Here is a 21,085-nt window from a genome sequence, read left to right as displayed (position 1 = left end):
GCGACATACCTTTCCAGTACAGTGCCGAGATCTCTGAGAAAAGAATGATCCTGTTTTACAGTTAAAGAAACAGGCCTGGAGAGCTTGTTACCCAAAGTTACACAAATCTAGTCAGTGGCAGAGCCGGGATTTGAGGGTTGCTCTTGTGCCATGCCAGCTCACATCCCGTCTCCGTCCTCCAGGTCCATCTAGAACAGCTGACTGAGAGCCAGGGCGACAGCAGAGAGGGCAGGAGAGAGGGCGGGCTCACCCAGGCCCCTCATTGCCGCCACAGGGAGGTGGGACAGCTGGACCCTTGGGTCTTCCCATTGGCTCAAGAGTCCCCTCAGGCACGCCCTGTGCCCTGCCTCCACTACATGCTGTGGCCCCACCGCAGGCTCTTCCCCATCAGTTGCCCTTGTCCCTGTCACACACCCATGTCCCCCCACCTCACTTCTCATTTACCTGTCCACACTTGGGGTCCCTGCCACTCCCGCAGTCCCATCCTTACTGTACCCAGCTCATTCTGTCTTTTGCTGTGTCCACAGAGTGCATCGGATGGCTTCTGGAAATCTGTGGCCACTCGAGTGCCCAAGGAGCCCCCTGAGATTCGCATCCTCAACCCGTATTTCATCCAGGAGGCTGCCTTCACCCTCATCGGCCTGCCCTTCAACAATGGCCTCATGGGCCGGGGGGTGAGATACCTGGGTCAGAGGTGCCTTGGCACAGACGGAGCAGGTGGCAGGGTGGTGGCAGTGCTCTTGCAAGACAGTTTTCTGGGGAAGAGGGCTCAGTCGCTGGGATTGGGGATTAGCTCTAGGAAGCTTGGCTGAGTTCTCAGCCAACTCAACCCTCCAGCTAAACCCTACATGTCTCCTCTCCTCCCCTCTTCCAGAACATCCCGACCCTTGGCAGCGTTGCAGTGACCATGGCACTACACGGCTGTGATGAGGTGGCAGTCGCAGGCTTTGGCTACGACATGAGCACACCCAATGCACCCCTGCACTACTATGAGACTGTGCGCATGGCAGCCATCAAAGAGGTTCGGGGCTGGGCCTGGGGTGAGGGCCGAGGGAGGAGGTGCTTCCAGCACAAAGGACAGGCTCTGACTGCATGTGCTCAGATGAACAGTAAAGGGGTGAGCCAGCAGCTGGTCTGGGCACTCAGAGTTCCCTAGAAGGTCCTGCCCCACCCTCAGCTAAGTGGAGTCACTGAAGGTCTGTCCCTGCATACTGGTCTCTGACCACCAAGCATCTTACCTGCCCCTTTCCCTAGCCCCCCACGGAACCCAGCACCTTCTCCCTCAGTGCTCTCCCTGAGGAACGTTCCCCCGCGGGCCCTCCCTGCCCTTGTCCTGCACCTCCCTTCTCCTTGCTGCATTCTCCAGCCATCAGACACCAGCCTTGGCACCAGCTCAGAGTCATCCTCTCTGCTGCAACTCCTGCCTTCTCCCAGAGGGCCTCCCTGCCCCCCAGACAACACACAAGTAAACATAGGTGCTGCCTCAGGACACCCTGTCCCCTCACCGTTCCCCATGACCACACATTGAAGCTTTTTATCATCCAAAATTGCTTCCCAGGTGACCCATGTGTACAAGTGTGTTAAAGTTCTCCCACCCTGTCCGTTGGCCTCCCCTGGTATCTCTCCTTCACAGCCCAGATCCTGTGTGGAAAATCTGAAGCCCTCTTCCCACACGTCACTTCCAGCCACTGGCCTTCCACTGAGCCCAGCCTGAAACCTGGAAATCTCAGGCCAGTGCTTGGAACAGCTTCTCTGCTGCTACATCGGAGTGACTGGGGGTTGTTGGAGGGAATCTCCCATCCTCGAAGATTCATATTTCTGTAAATCCAGGGACTCTGGTCCCAGCTAGCCCTCATTCCTGCCATCAGTCTCTTCACCTGTCCTTCTGCACTGTTTCACTCTCCACGGCTGCCCACGCTCCCTCCCCTCCCCCAATGAGAAAATGGAAGCGTGCCTGTCTGCTCCTCACTCCCACTTGGCCCTTCACCCCTCACAGCTGGCTCCCCCCGGCCTGACCTGACTCTCACTAAGGTCACCAGTGACCTACCTCAAGGCTGCCAAATCCAGTGGACACGTATCATCTTTCCTGATCTCTCAGAAACACTTGGTGTTGACCACTCCTTCCTCTTTGAAACTCTGTTCTGCTTAAACTTCTGAGCCAATAATTTCTAGTGTTGCTCTTATTTCACTTGCCATTCTCTCTCATTCTCTTTCTCAGTGTCATCGATTCTGACCTACCCTTTAAGAAACCAGCATTAGCTAAGGCTCCATCCCAGACAGTCTTCTCACTCTACATGTTTCTCTGGAGATACATCTCCCTCCAGGGCATCAGTTACCGCCTATATATTGTATTGGCTTTTTTGGTTGTGTCTTCATCCATCCGGGCGGCTGTCACAGGACACCACAGACTGGCTCTTAAACAATAGAAATTTATTTCTCACAGTCCTAGAGGCTGGGAAGTCCAAGATCAAGGCATAGGAAGATTCGGTTTCTGGTGAGGACCACTTCTTGGGTCCTAGATGGCCACCTTCTCCTTACATGATGGAAGGGGTGAGGGAGTGCCCCTGAGTCTCTCTTATGTGGGCACTAATCCCATTCGTGAGAGCTCTGCCCCCATGACCTCATCACCGCCCTGAGGCCCCACCTCCAGATACCATCACATTGAGGATTGGGTTTCAATATGTGAATTGCGGGGGGGGAGGCAAGCATTCAATCTATAGCAGGTTCATTCAGGCTACCTCAGATAGTTGAGAGTTATTTCATGGATACAGAAGGGACTTGGGGATCTCACGGAAAACTAGGAAAAGCCTTCCAGCTGGGCCCCCTGTCACCTGGAAGGGGTTAGGGAGTGAGAAGTTCATTCTGGGTCCAAGACAGTTATGGGACTGTCCTGTCCCCCTCAGCGGTGGCGCCAGCCCTGCCTCATCATTACCATGCCCCTGTCCATCTTCCATCTCTGCCTCTCCTCACACATCTCCTTGCTGCTTTGTCCCTGGCTGGCACCACTCCAGACTGTTCACACAGCTTTTACCTGCCCCCTCGCTTCTGTTTACTTGTATCTTTGATCTCTCACATATTCTTTTTCCATAAACTTTATGTAAGTTTAAGCAGAGGGTGAGAGCCTTAGACCTAGGCAGTAGCCAGATCACAATGAGCTTTCTATGCCATGGTAAGGAGTTTGGATTTTATTTTGAAGGCAGTGGGGAGCCATGGGAGAGTCCTAGGCTGTAGATTAGCAAGTAGTCGGGTCACTGTGGCTGCAGTGTGAAGTAGAGGGAGCAAGGCAGGAACACAAGCTATGTGGGAGGCGTTGCCGGAGTCCAGGCAAGAGATGATGACTCCTGAACCAGATCTTTGGCCATGGCGATGACAGGACAGAGGCAAGAGACAGGAATTTAAATCAGTAGGGCCTGGGGATTGCCTCAGTGCAGGAGTGAGGTAGAAGGACCCACCTTCCCTGACACCCTCTCTGGCGGAAGCTGTTGGTTTTCTTCCACCTGCCATTTGTCTGTTTTCAGGCCATTACCCCTCCCTCACCGTGTAAAATCTCTCTGGCTCTTGAGGCTCGTGGCATCTGCTGTACCACCCTCCATGCAGAGTGCTTAAGAGTGTATGTTCCCCAATCAAAGGAGCTGGGTCCAGGACCTAGGTTCAGAGCCTGCTCTAGACCTCAGTTCCTTATCTAGAGAAGGGATCACAATAGCACCTACCTCCTAGGGCTTGGAAGAGATCAGATGTGGTAATGTGTGAAAAAGGCCTGCCACAAAGGCCTGCCTTCATACATGCTAGCCACCATTACTAATATTTTACCCCTACTTATCACCGTTACTTGCCAACTCCCTGGATGGGGATTCATTGAAAATGCCGGTGCCTGGGTTTAAGACCCCTCTGTCACCTGGGGTGTCTTCAGTAGCCACGTGGACCATTCCGCACCCTGGCTTTACCTGCACTCGATCAGCTCATTCATGAGGCCCAGTGGGAGTGTGTGGGCTGTGAAGACATGTAGAGCAAGGATTGAATGCTGGGGGTGTGTAAGGATGCCAAAGGAATTTGTAAAGGAGACAGAGTAGAGAAGAATCAAGAAGGCGCAGCATCATGGAGACCAAAGGAGCAGCATTTCCAGAACAGCGTGTCTCCAGTGTCAGGTGCTGCAGAGAAGCCCAGTAGGACAAGTACTGAGAAAGGGCCATTGGATGTGCCAGTTGGGGGCCACTGCTGCCTGTGGTGAGAACAGTTCCAAGAGTAGCGGAGTAGGAGCTAGATTGCAGTAGTGAACAGTGAGTAGAGAAGGCAATAGGGACCACAGGTGTTGCTCATGGTAAGGGCCCTCTCAGGACACTTGGATGACAGGGAAGGAGGGAGCCTGGGCAGTAGCTAAGGATGCAGTGGGGTGGTACAAAGTCTGCCACACAGCAGAGAAATCAGGCCAGAAATGGAGATCTGCAAGTGGTGAGCACACCCACTTGTCCAGATATACAAAGGGCAGGATGAAATTTCCCAGGGAGAGGACAAAGAATAAGAAGTACAGACTGTCAGGACAGACCCCTAGGAACACCAATATTTAATGGTTGGGTGAGGGAAGAAGAACCAAAGATAAGGACTGAAAAACAGCTGTCACAGGGCAATCCTTCTGAGAGCGTGGGGTGGTGTGGGAGGGTGTCCACATCCAAATCAAGGGTCCTTGCAAGGCTGGGGGCCCAGGACAACCAGAATCCTACACCAGCCATAGCCGGTGCAGAGCTCTGGAAAACGCACAAGTTGTCTGTGTGGAAGGAGGAATTAGGAAAAAAGCACCAGAGGGGTGGCATTGCCTGTCCAAGAGACCTATACCCCAGGGCAGACTTGTTTGTTTACTTTTGTATGATGGAAGTTGTCCAACATATTCATACGTGTAGAGGATGATCTCATGAACTCCCACGTACCTGTCCCCACCTTCCCCGGTTATCAACACATGACCAATGTTGTTTCATCTGTTCTTCCTCTCATGCTCCCACCCCTCTGATTATTTGGAAACAGGGTTAGGTACATCATTCCTGCCATAAATACTTCATTACATTTCTCTAAAAGATAAGACTATTTTATCACACCTAAATAAGTTAACAATAATTTCTTAATATCAAATATCCAGTCCTTTGCTGACCTTTAACCCTCAGTGGCTCCTACAGGGTGCTCTTGACCCTGACCTATCAGACTGGTTACTTCTGCCCCAGGGAGTGGTGAGGGTGCCAGGGTATGGAATGAGGCTTCGAGTGTCTACACTGCCTTGCCTCCTGGCCCTGCATTCCTCCAAGCCTCTCTTTTCTTATCTATAAAATCTAATTTCATTGAACAAATATTTACTGAGCAGCTACTCTGTGCCTAACAGTCCCTGCCCTCAAAGAGAGCCCATGAGCCAGATGCATGAATCTTCACAGAATGGGGGTGAGTCACCCAGGGGTCTGAAAGAAGGAGGGCAATTTGCCGATGGCAGAGTATAATGACAGGAGCCTGGGGGGTGGGGCTTTCTAGGGAGTTTGGAAGGACAGCTGGGTGTGAGGAAGACCCTGCCCACCTTCAGGTGCTGTGGAGTGTGGGGGAAGAAACAGCCACCACTGGAGAGGAGTCTGGGGGTGCTGTCTTTAGGGCATCTGGGCTTATGGTTGGCACAAGAAGTTGAAGGCAGTGTTCAGAGAAGAGGACTATAGGGAATTCTGCTGATGACTGCCTGAGTTTCAAGTGGAAAAGGTGTGGAAGGTTGGAGAGGGTTGACTGGATCAGAATAAGGGCTGGACAGAGCCCTAAGTTCCTTAGCCCCAGTGAGCAGTAGCTGTAAATGTAGTTATGGTGAGGTTCAATGCGGACCAACGCAGCAGAGGTCAGCCGGGTACAAATTATTAATATGATGAGGTTATTGGCATTCACTCCTTCATGTATTCAATCAAGCCTTTTTCATCAAAGCTTCCTGGTAAGAGTACTGGGGCTAGGAAAGAACCTATCCTGAGTGCAGTCTTCCCCCAGGAAAGCCCTAGAAAGCAGCATCTTCCTTGCAATTTCCACATTAACAATAAGATTATCCTCTTCTAGCAATTTTGAAAAATATAAGACATTTTTAATGATAGTCAAATGTTCTCACCACAAAAAATTGAGAAGTATGTGAGGTAATTGATATGTTAGCTTGATTTAACTATTCCATAATGTGTCCACATATCAAAACATCACATTGTACTCCATAAATATATATAATTATTATTTGTCAATTAAAAATTTAAAAAATTTTGTTTTAAAAAGCTTAGCCTCTTCTCCTCAGGTCGCCTGGCTCCTCTGGGAGGCAGGATTTCATCAGCTGCCCCAGGCCTGAGTGGATTGCGTCAGGCCAGAGAATGACTCAGCCGCCCCTTGCTGTGGGACTTAGGTGACTCACGTTGCCTGCCCTCAGGGTGTCCAGAAGCTAGCGGCTGCCTGACAAGAAGTGGGGTGAAGGCTGTGGGAACAAGGCCCTTCCACCAGCAGTAAGGAGGGTGGTTGGGAAGATTATACCTCCCAAGACTGGGAAGAAGTCAAGAGGCGTAGTTCTTCTGGGGCATGGAAAGGGGCACAAAGGCTGTTTTTTCCAAGTCTTGGGAAGGGAGACGGATGAGTGTTGCACGCCTAGAGCAGAGTCATCGTTATCTTGTAGGCACAACTGGTTATAAGTATCTGCCTTCAGATTTGCACAGTCACAGAGCATCAGAGGGTGGTGACTGGGAGAGGGCATCGAGCCTGGGAAGGGGCACTAAGGGCAGGGCTGTGTCCCAGCAGCCATCTGTGCTGCCCACCTGATCACTTCTCCATCTCTTTCCTTCCAGTCCTGGACACACAATATCCAGCGAGAGAAGGAGTTTCTGCGGAAGCTGGTGAAAGCACGTGTCATCACTGACCTAAGCAGTGGCATCTGAGTGGGCCCAGCACATGGCCATAGCGGCCCAGGCACCACCAGGAGCAAACAACAACCACCACCGCCTGCGCAGGAGTCTTCAGACCCAGAGAAGGACAGTGCCAAGGGGCCCCAGGGGCAGCGAGGCCTTGGCGGAGCAGCCAGAGCTGTGCCTGCCCAGAGGCCGGCTTCAGAGACCAGTGCTCAGCCGCACTCAGCCTGGGTCCGCCAAGCCAGAGGCCAGCAGGCCAAGGCTGTGCCCAGCAGGCCCAGCATGCAGGAGGTGGGACACTAGACAGCAAGGCTGCTGCCGGAATCATTTCTCCAATCAGTGTTTGGTGTATTATCATTTTGTGAATTTGGGTAGGGGGGAGGGTAGGGATAATTTATTTTTACATAAGGTTGGAGATGTCAAATTTGGTCCACTTGCTGTGCAGAAAGGGGCCCACTAGAGGGCCCATCAGGCAGTGGTACCAGTAAGCTCCCTGCAGGGCGAGAGTGCCATGGCCAGCCTGTACCCTGTTCCAGGGCTACAGTGGGCTGGGCAGGATCTCATGCCAGCCCCCTCAGCTCATGACACTGTTTGGCCTTTCTTGGGGAGAAGATGGGGTATTCCCACTCACCAGTCCCTAGCTGTCCCACAGGGAAACTCCAGAGCCATCCCTTCCGAGCCAAGAAGACAGCCCCCGGGCTAGAGCAGAGAGAACTTTAAAGCTCAAGAGGTGTGGCCCGGCTCAGCCTGATGGGAATGGCTCCCCTCCCCCCAGCTGCAACTGATCCAGACGATAGTGCCCAGGCATGGACTGACCAACTTGTCAGATGTTCTGGGTTTCAGCAGTGAGACTGCCAGGTCTTTGGGTTCTGCCTTTAGCCTGGACCAGAGAGAAGTGAGGCCCAAGGACCTTACCCAGGCTGTGGCCGCCATCCCAGGCAGCCCTCATGGAAGCAATAAAGCTCTTCCCTGAGTCCAGCCTCCTTTTGCTTTCTGTGACTTTCCTGGAAAAAACAGGAACCCGGGCCTTAGCAACTGTGCGAAACCCAAGGGCCTTCTCCCCACCCCACAGATTCCTAAGTCCCTTTCACTTCTCATGTCACCTGTGGGCCCTGGGTAGCCACTTAAGGCTCTGGAGCATCTCCTGTCCACATGGTTCTGTATCCTCTTTGCCTTGAGGAGGCAGACCAGTGGTTTCAGGGCCTGCCCCAGAGTCAGCCCTGGGGTCTCTCCTAGAGGAGCCAGGAGGCAGGGGATCGGAGCCCACAGCCCCAAGACAGTGCCTCTGGGTCGCCACAGCTCTAGCTCTGCAGTGACAGAGGTTTCTGCGAGCACAGGAAAGATACTCTGCTGAACCCCTGGCATGCAGAGGCCCGAAGACCTTCCCTACTCCTGACACCCCGGCTGTGCTCTGGGAAGGACGCGGCCCACCCGCACGCTCAGCACAGAGGCACCCCCTCTCCCCTCAGCCTGCCTCTTCCCACACAGACAGGAAGGCGCACAGCCCAGTTCTAGGCATCCTCTGTCGCACTTTAGAAGGGATATCCCCCCACCACCGTACCCCCTTAGAGCCCTAGAATCTGATCCCTCCCTTCCCCCACATTTCCAGGCCTGAGAATGGGCAAACTGACACCTGCACTTGAGGCCTTGGAGTGTGCTTCCTGCCACACATTGCCACTGTGGCAGTAAGTGGGGCATCTGGCGCTACACCTCTCTCCTGCCCAGCCCAGTCCAAGAGTCCAGGCAGCCCTAGGCCCTCTCGCTGGTGCGCCCTAAGGACAGAGGGTCCTGGCCATCCCAAGGACCACCAATGTCCCACATCTCCCCCACCCCCTGCTTCCTGCAGTCTGTCCTCAGGCAGAAGCTTCCTTGGCTGAGGGGAGCAAGGCCCTGGCTGAGAGACAGGCAAACCCAGAAATGCCTTCTCTACTCTGCTGGAAGCAGGGCCTCTATGATGCACAACCCCAATGTATGTACGCACTCCTGCCTGCACAGCACCCCTGGAGTTGTACAGGCGTAGGCCGTATGCCTGTAAGTGGTGACCCTGGCTAAAAAAGCCCATTGAAGGTACCCCAATGAGCAGCCAGTTGTGGGAGGCAACAGAGCAAGCTGGTCGCCTGCTTGGCCTCCTGTGGAGCCTGCAGACAGCCCCCTACCAGCAGCAGGTGTCTGCAGCCTGACTGCTAGTCCCCAGCACTGCAGGAAACTACTCCGGCAAAAGCTGTGGTTCTGAGCCCTGGGCATCACCACAGTCACCTGTACGAATTTGACAACTGCACATGCCTACCCTGAAATTCTGATTCAGGTCTGGGGTGAAGGCCTGGATGTGGGTAGTTTTTAAAGGTCCCCAGTGGTTCTGACGCATAGCCAGGGTACAGCCAGGGACCACACACATTCCCTGAGTAATCTCCTCCCCACCTGCAGCTTCCAGTTGTCATCTGGTCCACAGTCCGTAATTGCCAGCCCTGCTCTCTCCACTGGGCTCCAGGCTACAGATCCAGCTGCTTCAGAACATTCCACCAGGAACCTTTCCACCCGCAGGCCCTTCCAACTCACAGTGTCCAACACTGATCTCAGGAGCCCCTGTGCCTCCTCTGGGAAGCCCCAGGTCCCAGAAGGCACCCCCTCCACCTAGGCACCCGGGCCAAAGGCACACCTTTGCCAGGCCTACCTCCTCACCCCGTCCTATCAGGCACCACCTGAATTTCAAAAGCGCATGTTCCGGATTGGGCCTGACGACCACACTGCTCCCCTCACACCCCGCATCAGACCTCACCCTCTCCCCCAGCAGCTTCCTGACTGTACCGCCACCTCTCGTCTGTCTTGCCTGTCTCCAGCCAGTCATCCACTATCGATACATCTGGCCACACCTTTCTGCTCAAAACCCTTCTGGTGTCCCCAGTGTCATAGGGATAAGGGCCAGACCCCTTAGAAGGACCTTTCCATCCATGTTACTCACCGACTCCCATCCCACCTGCCAAACTGCCATAGTTAGGCATCTCAAATGCTACCCCGCAGCTCCTATTTGAAGCCTCAGCTCAAATGTTCCTCTTCTGTGACCGTCCCCTTCTACTGCTGCCCTTGCACCCCCTTCTACCAACACTGCCTTCACTGTGCCACAGTGACAGCCGTGTTTGCAAGTGTGTCCCCACTCCAAGCCCCAGGAGTGGCGACTGAACCAGAATCAGAGCTAGAACGCCCGCCCCGGGGTGGGGACGGGGTGGGGGAGGGGTTGTCTGCCGACCCACCGAGGTAGACGAACCCTCGGTGGAGAGAATAAACTAGCGTCGGAGCAGAGACCAGCACCCCGCCCCCCGCCGGGTCTGCACGCACCAGTGGGCGGCGGCCCAAGGCAGGGACTAGCCTGTCCCCCACCCTCCCCGCCCTCCTTCTCTCTCTCCCGCCCTCGCCGGGTCTCCCCGCTCCCTACTTCGCATGTCTACAAACTCCGAACTAGTTTCCGTGCCTCTCCGCTGCCCGAATTCTCCACTCTCTGCATCCAGGGGTCCCCTCCCAGCGTCTACCCCCGGCCTCAGGGGTACCTAGTCGAGCCAGGGGGCAGCGGATCCCGCGAGTGGAGAGGCCAGGTGAGCCCTGAAAGGTGGGGCGGGGCAGGGGCGCTCCAGGCCCCACCCCAGGATCCGGTGACGCCGGGGCTGGAATTTGACACCGGACGGTGGCGGGCAGGAGGCTGCTGAGGGATGGAGTTGGGCCCGGCCCCCAGACACGGCCCACGGGCTCTGCCAGCAGCAGGTCCCTCGGGCCCCCGCCCTCGCTGTGACCCGAGCCGGAGCCCCACACCCGAGGTAAACCAGCCCGCCTGCCCATCCCTGGTCCCAGCCCTGGATGGACGCTCCTGGGGCTAGAGGGAGCGGGCAGGACCATCCCCCTCCACTCCTTCCTCGCATCCTCCCTCTCCTGGGCCCGCAGCGCAGCTCTCTGCCCCTCCCAGCCCCTTCAGTCCCTCTTGTCGCTTGTTGGACTGTGCTGGCCCAGCCCGCCTGCTGTAATGTGAGGCTCCCGCTGCCACTACAGGGCTCAGACTGGCTGCCAAGGCCACACTTTTGGCTAAAAGAGGTGCTGCCAGGTGCACAGCCCTGGGCATGAGCCATTTGAGCTGCAGGGGAAAGCCCACCACTGGTCCCAGGAAAAGTGCCTAGAAGAATACGGTGCAGGACCCCCGTGGTGAGTAGCGGGCTCCTGGATGGGGAGAGGAGGGCTGGAGGACCAAGTGGCACCAGACTGCAGGGAGGGAGAGGTAGGGCCTGAGCTGCCATCAAGGGACATGCTCCTGGGCTCCCCCTAGTGCAGAGGGTCCTTAGGGTTGCCTTGCCTGGCTTTCCCTCCATCAGTGAGAATAGTCACCGGCCTGGCCTGGAGGGCCCCGAACCCACTCAGCTGACAGGCGCATACCTGGCCTTGGAGGACCACCCCAGGAAGGTCTGGGGAGGTCTGTCCCACAGGTGTGCAGGCATTCTGTGTGCTAGGGGATGGGGATGAGGGTGACAGCTGGCACCCAAGGGAAGGACAGATAATGAGGGCTCCTGAAGGCTTTGGGGCCCCAAAGGGGTGTTTGGGTGTGCCAGCCAGTGGGAGCTCAGGAAGGCTGGCTGGGATCAGGAAGGATGGTTCACAGGACAGACTTCTAGGAACAAGGCTAGGCTGCTAGATCCACAGAAGGCTGGAAGAGGGGCAGACCTAGATAAGCTCCCAAAGTGGCTCAGCTCTAAGAGACCAAGCTCCTGTGGAAGCCTGGCTGGCCCTCCCGGGAGTGCCTCAGGCGACTCCCGCTGAGAATATGGGAAAGCCCACCGCTCCTTTGGGTCTGCAGGCTTGGCAGACTCTGCCCTCTGGTGGCCATAGCAGGCTATGGCCAGGCCCCATGTTTTCAGAGGGCCCAACAACCCTCACCATCTGCTGGCTCTGGAGGGACATCTGTGGTGCTAAGAGAGAACTCAGGCAGCTCTGGGTCCAGAACAGAGATCACACAGGAACAAGGCACAGCAGCTCTGGGTGGGCAGCAGAGGCTGAGACCTGGGCCTCACTGTCGTCAGATAACTCAGAGTGACCATCAAGTTCCCTAATTCTTCTCCAGGCCTCCTTTTCCTCCCCCACAGCATGGGGTGAAGGCTTTCTGTAGGGCCAAATGTGTCCAGCTCCTACCTTCTCCAGCCAATCCTGGCAGCTCCAGCCCTACAGCACAGACAGGAAGGTTCTGGGAAAAGAGGACCTTCCCTCCCCCCTGGCTATGTGGGCCCAGCCTTGCGACCTTAGACAATCACTGAGCTTCTCTGAGCTTTGTTCATCTGGAAAAGGGAGATCAAGTCATTTGCCTCCTGGAGTTTTGAAAGAGGGAATAGCTGCAAAGCACCTACCACATAGTAAGGTTCTCAACGCAGCTGCTTCTCCTGGGTTGAGTCCAGCTGTTCAAGCCCCCGTTCCTTACCTGGAGAAACTGAGGCGGAAGGATGACCCCTCAAAAGATAACTCATCTCTCAATTTACAAGGTGTCTCAAGAGGAGGGTAGGGGAACAGGTCAACAAAGGCTGATGGGAGCTCCTGGTGTTGGCAGAGATGGAACTTGGACTTGGAGGCCTTTCCGCACTGTCCCACCGTCCCTGGCCTAGGCGGCAGGTAAGTGGTTCTCCCAGTGACTCCCACTTGGTGTTAAGGAAAGATACCTTGTTTGGGGAGGCAGCACAGGAGGTGGCTTGGGCAGGGGTCAGATGGGAGAGGGGAAATGGGGAGGCGTCAGGCATACGGGAGGAGCAGGACTTCCCAGGATGGTCAGTGCCCTCAGGGGATTCCTTCCCTGGGCTCCTAGAGGCAGCAAACTCATGCTTGAACCTAAGCCCTCCCTGAGCTCCCCTGCATCCAGCTAGAGCCGGTCCCCTGTCTGATCTCAGCCTGAAGACAGCCCTTCCCTGAGTTCCTCCTTCCCGACCCACCAGGGTGTCCTTTCTCCCTGAGGTTCCACTTTGTGTCTCTGCGCAGCCTGCCCTGTGGCCGACCCTGGCTGCTCTGGCTCTGCTGAGCAGCGTCGCAGAGGCCTCCCCGGGCCCTGCGCCCCGCAGCCCCGCCACCCGCGAAGGCCCAGCGCCAGTCCTGGCGCCCCCCGCCGGCCACCTGCCGGGTAGGTGAGCGGGCGAAGGGGCGGGGCGGGGCGGGGCTGGCCTGGGACACCACGCTTGACTTGGTCTCGTTCCAGGGGGACGCACGGCCAGTTTGTGCGGCGGAAGAGCCCGGCGGCCGCCGCCCCCGCAGCACCCGCGCCCGGCACCCGCGCCGCCCGCGCCCCCGTCTGCTCTTCCCCGCGGGGGCCGCGCGGCGCGTGCCGGGGGCCGGGGCAGCCGCGCGGGGGCGCGGGGCTGCCGCCTGCGCTCGCAGCTGGTGCCGGTGCGCGCGCTCGGCCTGGGCCACAGCTCTGATGAGCTGGTGCGTTTCCGCTTCTGCAGCGGCTCCTGCCGCCGCGCGCGCTCCCCGCACGACCTCAGCCTGGCCAGCCTGCTGGGCGCCGGGGCCCTGCGGCCGCCCCCGGGCTCCCGGCCCGTCAGCCATCCCTGCTGCCGACCCACACGCTACGAGGCAGTCTCCTTCATGGACGTCAACAGCACCTGGAGGACCGTGGACCGCCTGTCAGCCACCGCCTGCGGCTGCCTGGGCTGAGGGCTCTTTCCAGGGGTGTCCATATGGGACCCTTGGCCGTGAATCTTCCTCCTGGGACCCGCAGGGCCTCACTGGCCTCAGTCCTCAGCCGCGTGAGTGAGGGACATCAGGCCTGGAGAGATGGAGGGTGACCGACCAGCAGCCGCAGCACCCTCACCCTGCAGATCCCAGCCCTACAGACACCAGAGACCTCAGCTGTGGAGACCCTAGGACCCACTTCTCACCGACTCTGGCACTGGCCAGGCCTCGGGACCCCTCTGGAGAACCCAGCCCTAACTGACGGCCCAGGCCCCAGCCCCTGCCCAGGCCCTGGGGGGTGGGGGGGCAGAATTTGGAGGAGACACATTGCAGTTCCATGGCTGAAAGTGCCTGTGCTGGAGCTGGCCTTGTACTCACTCGTGGGAACTGGACCCTTATTTATTATTTCTAAGTTATTTATTTATTTCTGTGCTTTGTCAGATCTTTTCCTGGGCAGTGGGGGCATGGGGAGAAGAGGCTGGATGGAGATCACGTCCTGATCATCCCGCTCACACACTTCAGGCTGACTCAGCAATCACCCACCTGGCCTGGATCTCTTGCCCCGCCCAGGAGCTCTGGGATGGGAGGCATGGAACACAGGCAGGTGGGTGACAAAGGCGCATTCACTAGTCCCAGCAAGCCTGCTCACAACCCCCTGCACAGTCCCAGCACTTGGGGCCTGAGATTACCTATGGGTCCATGAAGCAGCCCAGGGCATGGGAGCCTCCAAAGAAAGACTGAGGGTGGGGAGAGGGTGTGGTGGGATGCTCGTTCAGGGGAATGAAGCACAGAGCTCCACTGGAATAAAAAGGCAGGGAAGGACCGAGGGCCCCAGACGGACCTGCATCTTGGGTGATGAACAAGGATATTCATTTATTCATTCAACAAATATTTTATTAAGCACCTATTATATGTCAGGTATTGGGTAGACACCAAGGATACAGAAGTGAAAGGGACATGATCCCTGCCCTTGAGAAGCTTAAACCAAGAGAGACAGGCAATAAATAAGCAATTACATTAATACTTATTTAAATTCAATTTGGCAAATGGTATGAGAAAGGACAGGAAGCTAAGAGGTACACACCTTCATCTGGAAGGACGGAGAGGTTAATGCTGAACCTGGCCTCTCACACTGTCCCCAAGTCGTCTCTAGAAGGTCAATGCAATCCCCTGAGCTTTTCTGCATGCCCTTTAAAACCTTATTTCCTAGGTACTATGCATTTGTATTGGGGAGAACTGTATGATTTTCCTTCTTTGGAAATAAGATAAGGACATATATTTGGAAAGGATGCCAAGTCTGTGGAACTGTGGGACACCCAAAGGCGTTGTCAGGGTGCTGTGGGATGTGCTGATGTAGGGCGGTGGAGGGAGGTCGGGCTGGGTGGACTTGAGAGCCGCCAGCACTGAGGCTGCAGCTGCAGCCAGGGGTGGCTGAGAGCACTGTGAGTGCGAGACCGGGTTGAGGGTGGGACCTCTCAGGCATTTAACACTGTTGACAGAAATTCCTTCCAATCTGCTCATGTGCCTGCCTGCTGCAGCACAGGTGCCCCCTTCAGCCAGGCTGGAGTGCGGAGCTGGCAAGAGCTGAAGACTGTGCCCATTCTTGGTCAAGAAAGAGAAACATGTCTATGCTCCACTCGTCTGTGTTCACTGCCCCAGTTCTAGGTGCTCTTAAAACTTTGGTGCTTTTGCTGCCTTCAGACACTCCTCAGCCCCTCTCTCTGCCTCCAAGCTGCTTCAGAATCCTCAGTTCCACCCTCCTTCCCCCAAAGTAAACAGTGCCAGTGCCATACAGTTTACAGAGGGCTGGTTGCAGGTGGCAGGGACATTTTATCAATTCTGAGGTCACTGGGGCCAGGTAGCCCCTTGCTGGTGGTTAGACTTTGAAGCCTAGCCTGGTCCCCAAACCCTCTAGGCCCTGCCACTTAATAGACATCATTACTCTCAGAGTCACTTAAAGGATCCCAGCTGAAGCCAACTCCGATTCTGCTCACAGTGAGAGGGCCTAAGCCAAAGGTGCTGGCTCCTGACACTCCCCAATTTGCCAGTTCTTGAGGGAGTAGGGTCCACGCACAACTGGAGGCTGCATTCTGGGTCCTGAAGAGCTTGTGCCCAGCATCTCACAAAGTCCCAGATGAAACAGCAACTGCTCCAAGTAGAACACATTCCCACGAGAACTAGCCTCAGTTTGCAACTCAGAACAATCCAAATCTCTCTTCAGAAATAAATAAATAAATAGATCAAGCTGTTTTCCCCAAAGGAAATAGGCTGCAGAGCTGCTCCTCTCTACCAGATGGAGGCTGTAACCTGGCGTGAAACCGCACTAGGCAGCACACTGTAGCTCCTGGAGCCTTGAGTGGCTCTGGTATCTCCATTTCTGACTCTAGTCTTTGCTTCATTTTGCAAAACTACATATCCCATTGAGCAGTCTTCCCAGAACTAAGGCGTGGTCTCCTCCAAAGGGGTATCAAGTCATTGCCTCTTGCAAGACAGCGTTGAAATCACAGTTTTTCCAGCTCCGGGGAGCACCTGAAATTTCCCTTAGTTTCATTTCAGCCAGGAATTATGGTTCCAGGTCCCACGTACTTCTGCTGCCCGCAGCCTCCTGGTCCAGCAGATGCCCTTGCCAATGACTTTTCTCCTTTTTTTGTCCAGGGATTGTCACCTTTTCCCTGACTAGAGATCCCTGTGTCCCTGTGTATGGACTGGCTGAGGTTTCTCCCTGAAAAGGAAGGGCTGAGTAGAAAGCCAAGAGATCAGAGAAAAGACTTAGGAGAGTTTGTGCCATGTGATTATGCTTTTCTTGTTCACAGGAGTGGTTCTCAACCTATTCTGGAGTTATGGAGTCCTTCAAGAATCTGATGAAAGCTATGGACCCTCTCCCCACAAAAAGTGCTTAAAAAGTCACTAATATGCAAATCTGGTAAACAATTTTAGGAGGGTCCACAGACTTTCTGAAGCTCATTATTAATGTCCTCTTGTAGCCAGATTAATTCCTCCATCTGTACTCGGGATCCCATATCAGGGCTCTCTGTCTCAATTATTTATAACCCTTCCTATCTTCCCATTATTCAACATTTTTCTACCTAGTATCTTTTTTCCCCTCTATATTTATAGTTGCTCAAATATATACCATCATAAAAAATTAACACTGTGATTAGTGTGTGGTATGTGTGTGTATATATATTAATTTATACACATGTATATGTATATCTGCTTCCACCTCTCCTTCACCAAAAGAGCTCTTGCTAAGGTCACCAGTGGCCTTGTCATTTCTAAACCCAAAGGCCATTTCTCACCTTTTAGTCCTTTGAACTCTCATAAACATTCAATTTCATCAATCCTCCTTGAAAACCAGTTGTGATATTGTGAAATATATATTTGGGCTTCATCCCCATTACCTAGTATACAACTCCTAAAATCCTTGGGATCTCCAAAGTGATGTCTTTTTGCATACTAATGATTGACCGTTAGCTTCAGGATAGGGGCTAGTCACCAGAAAGACCAAGGCAGGATTAGAGGGTCTGGGACTTTCTGGTGCTGAAGGTCAAGTTGATCACCAGTGGCCAATAGTTTAATCACTAATACCTATGTAATGAAGTCTCCGTAAAAGGCCCAAAAGGACAGGGTTAGGAGAGCTTCTCGACAGCTGAACACACGGAAGTTACTGGAGGGTGGTGCACCCAGGGAGGGCATGGAAGCTCCATGCTCCCTTCCCCAGACTTTGCCCTACACATCTCTTCATCTGTATCCTTTGTAATATCCTTTCTAATAAACTGGTAAACGTGTTTCCCCTGAGTTCTGTGAGCTGCTCCAGCAAATTACTTGAACCCAAATGGGGTTGTGGGAACCCCAACTTGAAGCCAGTTGCTCAGAAGTTCTGGAGGCCCAGGCTTGCAACTGGTATCTGAAAAGGGGGACAGTTTTGGGGACTGAGCCCTTACCCTGTGGGATCTGACACTATCTACCTGGAGATAGCATCAGAATTGAATTGAATTAGAGGACACCCAGCTGATGTTTGCTGCTTGACATTTGGGAAAATCCCTCCCTTCTGTGACACTTGGTCACAGAAGTCTTCTGTGCTGATTGTTGTGTCGGTGTGAGAGCAGAGGAAAAATAGTTTGTGTTTTTCCTGAACATCTGTCTTCCCTTGACTCTCTTGATCCCACACTGCCCTGGTTTCCCTCCCACTCCCCCAGCTGCTGTTCTCAGACTACTTTTGCGTTCCTCTTCCTCTTGCTGTCTTTCGCCTGTTCCTCAGGGCTCCGATATTGGCTCTCTCTTCTTCCCATTCTACTCTCTCCCTGAGCAACATTATATACCCCCATGGTTCTAGTGACCACGGCCATGCTGACTATGCTCATATTTTATCTTCTGAGCCCAAGTCTGTAATTGTAATACTTCCACCTGCATATCCATGCAGACTTCCAGCTTAACATACCTGTCCTGGGTGTCGTCAGTTCACTCCTTCTGATCGGCTGTCCACCCTTCTCCACCCTGCCCTACACCTTACGTCAATGAGCTTCCCTGCTCACCAGCTTCCAAACCACTTTAAGTGTTCCCTCCTCAGTGAATGCACCGGTCTCCACCCAGTGATACAAGCCAGAAACTTGGGCAACATCCTAGACTCCGTGGGCTCTGTCATGGCCCTTACCGGTCACCAAATCCTCAGATCTTACAGATCCATCCTCTTTTCTCTATCCCCAATGCCATTCCGTTGAAGCCTTCATAATTTTTTAGATGGTTTAGTGCTTATCTTCCTAACTGGTCTCTTTGTCTCCAGTCTCATCTCCCTCCAGTCACTCCCAACCCGCAGCCAGAGAAGGCACCATTCTCTTAACATTACGTGAGCACCGACTTTCATGCACTGGGCCAGCTGCAGAGATTCTGGAGATCAGTGAGAGACACGTTTTGCCATCAAGAAAACTATAGTTGGAGGTGGAAGTAGGGGGAGGGTTGCCAGATTTAGCAAATGAAAATACAGGACATGCCATTAAATTTGAATTTCAGATAAACAAAAATTACCTCTTTTTAAAGTATGTCGCATGCAATAATTGGAACACACTTATACAAAAAACAGTATTGTTGTTTATCTGATGTTTAAATTTAACTGGCTGTTCTAAATATTTCTGGCAACCCTAGGTAGAGGTAAACAAGTAAACAAAAAGGCAACCAACCACTGCAAGTTCCCCAGGAGAAGTATGCCTGGGTGTAGGTATGTGTGTCAAGGAGGGGGAAGATTCTACAGTCACAGAGGAAGAGGAATGAGTTCTACCTGGACAGAAAGGGAAAAGGGGCCAGGAAAGTCTTTGTGGAGGAGATGACATTTGAACTGAACCTTGAAAAATTAATATGTTAGAGCTATGTAAATACTTGTTAAAGGGGAACAAAGAAAAATGAATATGTTTGCACAAGGTAGATGAGAGGCCTTGGACCTGTACTGGTTGTTGTTTATTGCCTCTTAGTTCTAAATTCACCCTTTTCACCGTGGCCATGTCCTCTCCAGCATGGCATGGATCCCAGCCCCAGATGTGGTAGAGAGGCGAAAGCCTCTTTCTTGGGCTCTAGATAGATCTCAGCCCCAAAGACTGTGCTCCCCTTATATTCTTTACAGTTCTCTTTACTTCTTGCTAACCAGTCCCTCATTGCTTCGTTCCCCTGTTACAGTTCAAAATTCTTATATTAAACGTTCTCTGTGTGTTTACTGTATGGTCTCTCCCTCCTGATTGGACCCAGACTGAGAAAGAGCCTCCTTGACAGAGGCAGTAGCATAAACGAAGTCAGGGAAGTGTGAAACAGCCAGGTGTGTTCCCAGGATTGCCAGCAATTTCATGTAGAGTTGGGGGAGGTTCCTCATCCAGACATAAGGCTGGAGAGATCATAAAGGGTCTGAATGTTATGCGGAGGAGCTTGACCTTTGCTCTGCAGGGAGCCCCTGAAGGGTTCTAAGTGGTATTGGTTAGAGACGTGTTTCAGATGGATCACTGGCCACTGTGTCCAGTATGGATGGAAGGGGCAAGGCAGGAGCCAGCTAGAGCTGCAGCAGTTAGAGCCGTTCAGGCAATAAGCACAGGCACCTTGATTTAGGGCAGAAGTGGTGTGCAAGGACAGAAGAGATGTGAGGTACAATAAACAGGACTTGGTGACAAACTGGTTGTGAGGGCTTGATGAAAGAGATGGTTTCCAGGTCTCTGTCTTGGGTGACTGGTAAGGAACACAGGGGATGCAGTAATTTTAGCCTGTGATAGGGGTAACATGTAGGGGAAATCATGAGTTTGGTTCAACTTAAGGTGCCTATGACACCTTCAGAGGGCCAGGAGGCTGGAGGCAGCTGAATACGTGGGTCTGGAAGCCAGGACAGTCTGGGCCACAGAGATTGGGAGTCCCAGCTTGGAAGCCAACGGAGTGGTGAGCCAAAGAGGAATAAGAGGGGAAGCAGAGGCTAAGGAGAACCAGCATTTAAGGAATGGGTTGAGGAAGAGGGAAGGGTAGGCCAGGGGAGGTGGCTCATGCCTGTAATCCTAGCACTCTGGGAGGCTGAGGCGGGAAGATTGCTCGAGGTCAGGAGTTCGACACCAGCCTGAGCAAGAGTGAGTCCCCGTCTCTACTAAAAAATAGAAAGAAATAATTTGGACAGCTAAAAATATATAGAGAAAAGAATTAGCCGGGCATGGTGGCACATGTCTGTAGTCCCAGCTACTCGGGAGGCTGAGGCAGGAGGATCACTTGAGCCCAGGAGTTTGAGGTTGCTGTGAGCTGGGCTGACGCCACGGCACTCTGGCCAGGGCAACAGAGCGAGACTCTGTCTTAAAAAAAAGGTGGGGGGGGGTAAGGGACAAGACAGTGAAGGAAACCAAAAGGGAGTGGTCAGAGTGGCAGGAAAAGAAACAAAACAAAACTAATAGGGGGAGAGAATGGTCAACAGGACCAACTGCAGCAGAAAAATCAAGTCACGTAAGGACTAAAAACTGCCTGTTGGGTTTTCTTGAAACATGGTGGCCTAGGGACTTAGACTAAACTTCCTGCTGAAAACAATTTAAAATACTAGACCAAAAAATACATATTTAAAAAAATTAAATGCATCCATAAGCTGGCAAAAACATAAGAAACATTGAGGCCAAAAAAAAAAAAAGTGAAAGAATGCTATAAAAGTAAGCAAAGCCCTATAGTTGGTCTTTACCCTGAGGGCAGTTGCCATACCCAGTGACCAGAGCATTGGTTTGTGAAGGGTCCCTGAATATATGAGAAAAAAGACAAAGCCCAGGGCCCACTCACCATGGGGAGTCTATTTAGAAATTTCTCCATAAGGCCAGGACCCCAAAGGGCTATGCCTACACTATAAGGGTGAATTAGAAATAGACATGCCCCTCTCCTACCTAACCTCTCTCCCTCACACCAGAGGACTATAAAGAAAATTGCCTGCATCCAACCTAGGTGCTAAGTGGAAGGGGAAAAAAATCTCCCCTGAGAATTCATAACTACAAGCAGGCCCTTGTCTGCTTCTGCAGACCAAATTC

General features: G+C 53.5%; 2 protein-coding genes across 6 annotated transcripts in view; both read left to right on the top strand.

Moving 5' to 3' along the window:
- ST3GAL3 (ST3 beta-galactoside alpha-2,3-sialyltransferase 3) overlaps positions 1 to 7,862 on the top strand; it is a 174,362-nt gene extending 166,500 nt beyond the window's left edge. For 2 of the 3 annotated variants that reach the window (XM_045545635.1, XM_045545636.1), the window contains 3 exons: positions 528 to 674; positions 875 to 1,021; positions 6,825 to 7,862. In XM_045545635.1, coding sequence (XP_045401591.1) covers positions 528 to 674; positions 875 to 1,021; positions 6,825 to 6,914 — 384 coding nt within the window. In that variant the 3' untranslated portion in view covers positions 6,915 to 7,862. The remainder of the gene's footprint in view (positions 1 to 527; positions 675 to 874; positions 1,022 to 6,824) is intronic. The other variant, XM_045545637.1, reaches the window with a different exon arrangement.
- Positions 7,863 to 10,307: 2,445 nt separating this feature from the next.
- Positions 10,308 to 13,992, top strand: ARTN (artemin). Of its 3 annotated transcripts, none has more exons than XM_045545634.1 (5): positions 10,308 to 10,690; positions 10,920 to 11,069; positions 12,392 to 12,518; positions 12,879 to 13,017; positions 13,093 to 13,992. In XM_045545634.1, the coding sequence occupies exons 3-5, from the start codon at positions 12,459 to 12,461 to the stop codon at positions 13,548 to 13,550; spliced, it is 657 nt and encodes a 218-aa protein (XP_045401590.1). In that variant the 5' UTR covers positions 10,308 to 10,690; positions 10,920 to 11,069; positions 12,392 to 12,458; the 3' UTR covers positions 13,551 to 13,992. The 3 variants fall into 3 exon arrangements, with proteins under 3 accessions (XP_045401590.1, XP_045401588.1, XP_045401589.1); XM_045545632.1 differs by having other exon boundaries at positions 12,855 to 13,017; XM_045545633.1 differs by having other exon boundaries at positions 10,308 to 12,518.
- Positions 13,993 to 21,085: the final 7,093 nt, after the last annotated feature.

Source organism: Lemur catta, chromosome 3, assembly GCF_020740605.2.
Source record: "Lemur catta isolate mLemCat1 chromosome 3, mLemCat1.pri, whole genome shotgun sequence".
NCBI lineage: Eukaryota > Metazoa > Chordata > Mammalia > Primates > Lemuridae > Lemur > Lemur catta.
The sequence above is the reverse complement of the archived record's forward strand: the minus strand, read 5'-3'. Positions and strand labels throughout refer to the sequence as shown.

Excerpts from the sequence above, each read along its gene's own strand:
- ARTN (XM_045545632.1), top strand. The coding sequence starts at position 12,459 with ATGGAACTTGGACTTGGAGGCCTTTCCGCACTGTCCCACCGTCCCTGG. Across the intron at positions 12,519-12,854 it reads GTCCCTGGCCTAGGCGGCAG|GTTCCACTTTGTGTCTCTGC; the intron begins GTAAGTGGTTCT and ends TTTCTCCCTGAG. Across the intron at positions 13,018-13,092 it reads CCCCGCCGGCCACCTGCCGG|GGGGACGCACGGCCAGTTTG; the intron begins GTAGGTGAGCGG and ends GTCTCGTTCCAG.